A 6,769-nucleotide genomic window follows, 5' to 3' on the forward strand; every position below is an offset into this window, starting at 1 on the left:
TAAAAACCACTTTATATTGATTTCCAGAGTTACAGAGCTAGGGAATTAATGGTCAGATTCTCCTACAGCAGGGGAAAGGGTTTTATTCCCAAATTCAAACAAAGTCACAAATTAGTTGTGTGATTGTGAGCAAGTCATTTAATATTCCTGACTTTCACTTTCCTCACTGAAAGCCCACATCAGTGATAAGCAATAAATGAGATTAATTTTGACAAAACACAGGCATTGAATCAAGGTGCTCCTAAATATAAGAATAAGCTAAATTACCCATGAATTTGAATAAATTTTCTAATCTCCCTGAACTTTAGATTCCCTTTTTGTATAGCATAAACATTAACTTTTACCAAAATATATGAAAAGACCCCCCCTATTTTTCTGGTATGTAATAAACATTCAACAAATGTGAATGAATGAATCTAAAGTTACAAATACATCTTGGTTTTTTATTTTTTAAGTCACGTATATGATTCTAATATTGATTCAAGTAGGAGAGACAATATGCTGTAATTCTCTCTGCCTCTCTCCAAAGTTCATCTTAGTTAAATATACATGAGTTTGAAATCATCATTTATGTTTACTTTCTAGTCTTGACATTCTACATAATCATGAATATCATTATTCAGGAAGAGCAGGTTTTTGTTTTAAGTTGGTCAAATACCAACTAGATGATGTTCTTTTTCATGCACCTTTTTATTTTTGATCTTTTACAATGACGTTAAAAATCGTCACTATGCATTAAAAACAGGGCAGATAGATTGTATGTGTTTAATAGTAGTTATTGCTATAGAAAAAGTATATATTTGGGATAATTACAGCAAAAAATAGAGTCTTTAAAATTTTTTCTCCTATAATTTTTAATAAGCACATGCTCCATTTGACGATGCATTTTATATTTATTATATGAAAGGAAGAATTACTCTTGTTCCATATGCAATTAGGCATAAGAGAACACTTTTTTCTTCCAGCAGACAAATACACAAAACAAAATGATATATTTCAAGTATTTCAGGACAATCCATGAAATGTTTCCATTTGTCTGACCTGGGTATGTGAACTCTCGAGGCTTCAAAAAAACTGGAGGGCTCTTTCAGATTTCTTACAGGCAGAGAAGTAGCAGAATGATGGATGAAGTGAGTGTCCATCTTGCACACACTTGATAAAATCAGACCTAGGCATTGTCTAGCTAAATTCAATTTCTTATAGCCCAGCTGTTCTTCTGGAAGCCATCAACACTGGGGCAGATGGTACTAATGTTTTCTCGCACATGGCTAGCCGTAAGTAAAGGTTCTAATAAAAATAAACTCATTATGCATTATTTACAATGGCCTTTTAAAGAATATATTCAGTAAATAAGAATCAAGAGTAGAACTTGAAGAAACTAACCAAGAGTTTTGCAAATTAACAGATCCCTGAACACAAACGCATTAGTTGCAGCTTTGGAATAGATGTGGATTTCCCAGGGAGAAATAGTGTACCTCAAGTTAGTAAAATGTGCATTTGTGACAGATTTGCTGGTATCTGCCACCCTTTAGAATATGTATAAGAATATTCTGTGGGTATTGAAGGCCAAGCAATGGAAGTATGCATAAAATAATTAAGATTCATTTCAAGTCAACTACTATGAAAACAGGCATCATATTCTCTTATATATTCACAGTAAATAGATTACCACGAGTAGAAATTAACTTCAGGGACTCTGTAAGTATTTAGGGAACTAATTCGGGGCTAGGGGGGGTGGATTGGTAGGTAACCTAGCAGCAATTACAATGCTTTCCTGCTGAAAAGTAGATTCTAGAGTAAAATCAGCATGATCTTGGAAGTACTGGCCGGCCATCCATTTGTAGCTATAAAGAAATCTTAAGGCATTTAAATAGTCAAAGTTATCTAAATTACCAGAGAGGGCCACTGACATGTAAGTTCCTAACTGAGGTGTATGGTGGCTATAACACTTGCACTAGAGAAATTACGATCTAGAAGGGAACTTAAGGCACATGTGTTAATGACTGTAGTATAGTTGCAGTGTAACACCATATAATAGCTGCAACAGACAGTAAGAGAGGGAGATACGGCCGGGCGCTGTGGCTCAAGCCTGTAATCCCAGCACTTTGGGAGGCCGAGATGGGCGGATCACGAGGTCAGGAGATGGAGACCATCCTGGCTAACACGGTGAAACCCCATCTCTACTAAAAAATACAAAAAACTAGCCAGGCGAGGTGGCGGGCGCCTGTAGTCCCAGCTACTCGGGAAGCTGAGGCAGCAGAATGGTGTAAACCCAGGAGGCGGAGCTTGCAGTGAGCTGAGATCCAGCCACTGCACTCCAGCCTGTGTGACAGAGCGAGACTCCGTCTCAAAAAAAAAAGAGGTAGATACAAAATGCTAGGGAATTTCTAGGAAGGAGAATTCAATTAAGCTTGGAGGAGTCAAACAAGGTCTCCTGGAAGATGTGTTGGAGTCAGCTCTTAAAAGATAGAAAGGAATATACAATAGTGTGTTTTTACTGCTGGGTTTTATTTTTACTTTGATAGTTGGGTTAAACTGAATTTCTAAATCCTAAAATTTAGGTAAACAACATATGTTTAAAAAGTTCTTGAAAAGTTGCCTTTGCTTAATTCTACTCCTTCAGGATTAGTGCGTGAGGTGGCTTTTTTCCCGCAGTCTTCTTTACATTTTTATGTAGTCTCCCTACAGATCTGGAATTTAACCTTCCCATACACACATAGGGATCATTCTCAAATCCGTAACTCCAGTTCGGACTTCTCTGTTGATCTTCTTGTCCAATCCCAAAGCAGCATCTCCACCTACTGTCCGGCAAGCACCTCCAAGTCATACTTACCCTTTATTCTATGCATAAACTAAATGACTAATAGGTCAAAAAGTTATCAGTTTCTTTATGGACCATTTGGATATCATCTAATTGAAATGTCTTTCAACTCTGTTGCCAATTTTTCTTGTCTTTTTTTAAATATACATTTGACGTACTATGTTGCCAATTTTTCTACAGAGTAATCTGTTAGTTCTCTCACAGCCTTCATAGCCTTTATAAACATTCTCTTCATATTCATTAAGTGTATCCCCCTCCGGACCAGGGAGGTACTATATCTTTTTCTTTGTAAGCCAGACATCAAGCATAATATGGACACAAATTATGTCAAAATCCATAATAAAACATTCATTAATGTAAATAAACAATTCCATAAATAAGTGCACAATTATAAAGTATGAATATTAATTGTTCAGTTTTCCTGTCTCTGTTGTAACTGGCTCTAAATGAACTTCCAAAGAACTTAGCAAAATTTCTAATTTCATTAGATGTGCTACTTTAAATGATGACAATATAGAAAGAGACAAAATGAAACAAAGTTTTTCCAGATTTTTAAAATCTGTCATCTTTTCACTCACTTATTCTCACTTACTCCTTTGAAATGAGTAGCTAAAAATTATCAGTGCTTTAAGCAACACATACTAAAAAATAAGTAAGTCATTCATTCACAATTTTTTTTCTTTTAGGACAGTGTCTCACTCTGTTGCCCAGGCTGGAGTGCAGTGGCAAGATCTCGGCTCAATGCAACCTCCACCTCCTGGGCTCAAGCAATTCTCTAGCCTCAGCCTCCCAAGTAGCTGGGACTACAGGCATAAGCAACCACATGCAGCTAATATTTGTTTGTTTTTTATAAAAACAGGGTTTTGCCATGTTGCCTGGGCTGGTCTTGAACTCCTAAATTCAAAGTGATCTGCCCCCCTCTACCTCCCAAAGTGCTGGGATTACAGGCATGAGCCACTGTGCTTGGCCCATTCACCAAATTTTTATTAAGCAACACATTAAATATTTTCTGAGCATCACGTATGTACCTGTCATAATGTTTGTATCAAAGATTCTATACTTGTGCAACTCTCAAATGAATATATACATTAGCTGGAATTTTTATTAGGAATACAGGAAAAAAACAGAGGAGTGAGAAGAATTGACATCTTTCCACTACTGACTCTTCCAATCTATAAACATGATGTATTCCTCCATTTCTTTAGATCTTTAACAGATCTCAACAATGTTTCATAATTTTCATATAGATACTTTTGCATATCTCATGTTAGATTTCTTCTTAGGTATTTAATGTTTTGATACTATCATAAAGTTTTCCACTTCATTAGTCTTGCACATCTCATGTTAGATTTACTTACGTATTTAATGTTTTGATACCCTTATAACATTTTCCACTTCAACAGTCATGGAAGAAATGCATATTTTAAAAAGACAATGAAATGCCACTATATACCCATCAAAATGGCTAAAATGAGAGAAAAAAAAAATCAGTATCCGGTATTTGTGACGTAGTGGAGTGACAGTAACTGTTACATATTGCTGAGGGAAATACACACAGTACAATTTTGAAAAACTGTTTGGCAGACTCTCCTAAAGTTGAACTCAGGTATATCCTATGACTCACCAGTTCCACTCCTAGGTAGATATTCAAGTGAAGGACAGAAATATGTACACCAGAAGACAGATAAGTACAAATTTATTCATAGCAGTAGCATTAATTACAGGAGAAAATGAGAAACAATTCAAATGTCCATCAACAGAGAATGTATAAATAATGTGTTATATTCACAAAATGGAATACTTTGCAACACTGAGAATGAACAAACTAAGTTTATACCAACAATACAAAGGAATCTCACAAACATAATGTCGAGAGAAAGAAGCTACATGCAAATGTATATACTATATAATTCCATTTATATAAAGTAAAAAAAAAAAATGAGGCAAAGTTAATCTATAGTGTTTTAGTGTTTTGAAGGGGGGTAACTTATAGCACAAACAATCCATATATATATACACTCAGTTCTCACTGCTGTGAGCTCTTCATACACATGGATAGCATCCTACTTTAGCAACCAGACTCCCGTCTGAGGACTTCCACTGCCAAAAGGCATGCTTAGTTATGCTGGAAGTGTAAGGGAGTTAACACTCATCAGACCAGTCCGCAAACAATGAGAGCCACGAGAGGGTAGCTGAGTAATCCTCCAACTCCCAGATGACCCCAGCAATACTGAGCCCTAGTCCACAGTGGAAAACCTCCTTATGTAATATAACCAGTATTGGCTCCCTTTTCTTCCCTGTATCAGTTGCCCATTCTCCTACTGATGCTAGGCTAGAATTACCTTCCAAACAACTTACACTCTAATCTTAGCCTCAGGGAAGCCCACATTGACAGAAGAATAATGCACTATTTCTTCACTTAATTGCTGTCTACATGGGTTTGGTATGATCATTTTATAAAAATGTACGAAGCAGTAAACATCTTTTTTATAAAAAAGAGTTGATGGTATATTGTGGAATTAGAACCAGAATCCAAGTCATCTGACTCCCGAGTCAAGATAATTTCCTAATATGACTTCCTTACAGGAATTTAGAAGACATGAAAGACATAGATCAAGGGGGACTTCCAAAGGGATGTTCACATTCAGAAAAGATTAAGCAAAAGGAAATGAATTAAATCTCCAGCCTAAAACAAGTAAAAGTATGCAAAAATAGTGGACATCAGGCAATAAGACAGTGATCCCTGAGAGATAAAACCAAGTCTTTTTTGTTGTTGCTGTTTGAGACAAGGTCTCACTCTGTCACCCAGACTGGAGTGCAGTGGCACGGTCATGGCTCACTGCTGAGATGACTCTTAAGACTACCCCAGTTTACTGCCTTGAGAAAGATTCCAGACCACAGCACAAGAAAGGAAAAATCTAAGCAGACTTGTGGACTCCCTGCATTGAGAAGATAGAACTGAAATTCCAGAGAAACCAAAGCACACAGAGCACATGCAGGATGAAGTGCCAGGGAGAACACAGCAGAACTGGAAGAAATTCCCAAGATGTGCGAAGGGTCCCCGCAAATATTCAGCCAAGTAGAAGCCATAAATGCCTGCGGTAAAACTGCCCGAGGCTAGGCAAAGAGAACACAATGTCAAGCTCACACCCGCTGGAAAACCTCAGGACACACGGGCATTAAGCAGAGTCTTAGCTCAGTTACAGGGAATAATTAGCCCTAGAAGGAGCTCTTCCTCCACCTCAAATGCAAGAAGCAAAGGGATTAAACTGTTGGCAAGTAAATTAACCATGTCCCAGAAAAAAGTACAAGAAGATTTACAATAGGTGAAATAAATGAGACATAGAAAGAAAACTATTGCATGTTTTCACTTATATGTGAAATAAAAAAAATCAAGTATAAAGAAATAGACACCAAAACAGTGGTTACCATGAAGGGTTGGATGGGACAAATAAGGAGATGCAGATTAAAGGATAGAAAGTAGCAGACAGGTAGAAGAACAAGCCTAGAGGTCTAGTACACATGAGAACTATAGGTAATAAAATTGTCCTGTACATGGGATCATGCTAAAAGAGTAGATTTTAGCTACTCCTGCCACAAAAACAAACAAAATAAAATAGATAACTATGTGAGATGATGAATGTAATTTGTTTCACCATAGTAACCTTTTTACTATTTATATGTATCCCATCACATCATGCTGTATATTTTAAATATATAAAATAAAACAATTTTTTAAAAAGTTATAAAAATACAAAAATATAGCATACAAGAAGGAAAAATTCATAATGTCTAGCATTCAATAAAATTATTTTGCGACCAGGAGCGGTGGCTCATGCCTGAAATCTCAGCACTTTGGGAGGCCGAGGCAGGTGGATCACGAGATCAGGAGTTTGAGACCAGCCTGACCAACATGGTGAAACCCCGTCTCCCCTAAAAATACAAAAA

General features: G+C 36.7%; 1 protein-coding gene across 1 annotated transcript in view; it reads right to left on the reverse strand.

Annotated features, from left to right (window-relative positions):
* The window catches only part of NBAS (neuroblastoma amplified sequence), a 406,203-nt gene that overhangs the window by 220,864 nt on the left and 178,570 nt on the right, over window positions 1–6,769 (reverse strand). The window contains exon 29 of the mRNA XM_011942078.1: window positions 1,766–1,844. Coding sequence (XP_011797468.1) covers window positions 1,766–1,844 — 79 coding nt within the window. The remainder of the gene's footprint in view (window positions 1–1,765; window positions 1,845–6,769) is intronic.

The sequence above is a fragment of the Colobus angolensis genome, unplaced genomic scaffold, assembly GCF_000951035.1.
Source record: "Colobus angolensis palliatus isolate OR3802 unplaced genomic scaffold, Cang.pa_1.0 Scaffold205, whole genome shotgun sequence".
NCBI classification, from domain to species: Eukaryota; Metazoa; Chordata; class Mammalia; order Primates; family Cercopithecidae; genus Colobus; species Colobus angolensis.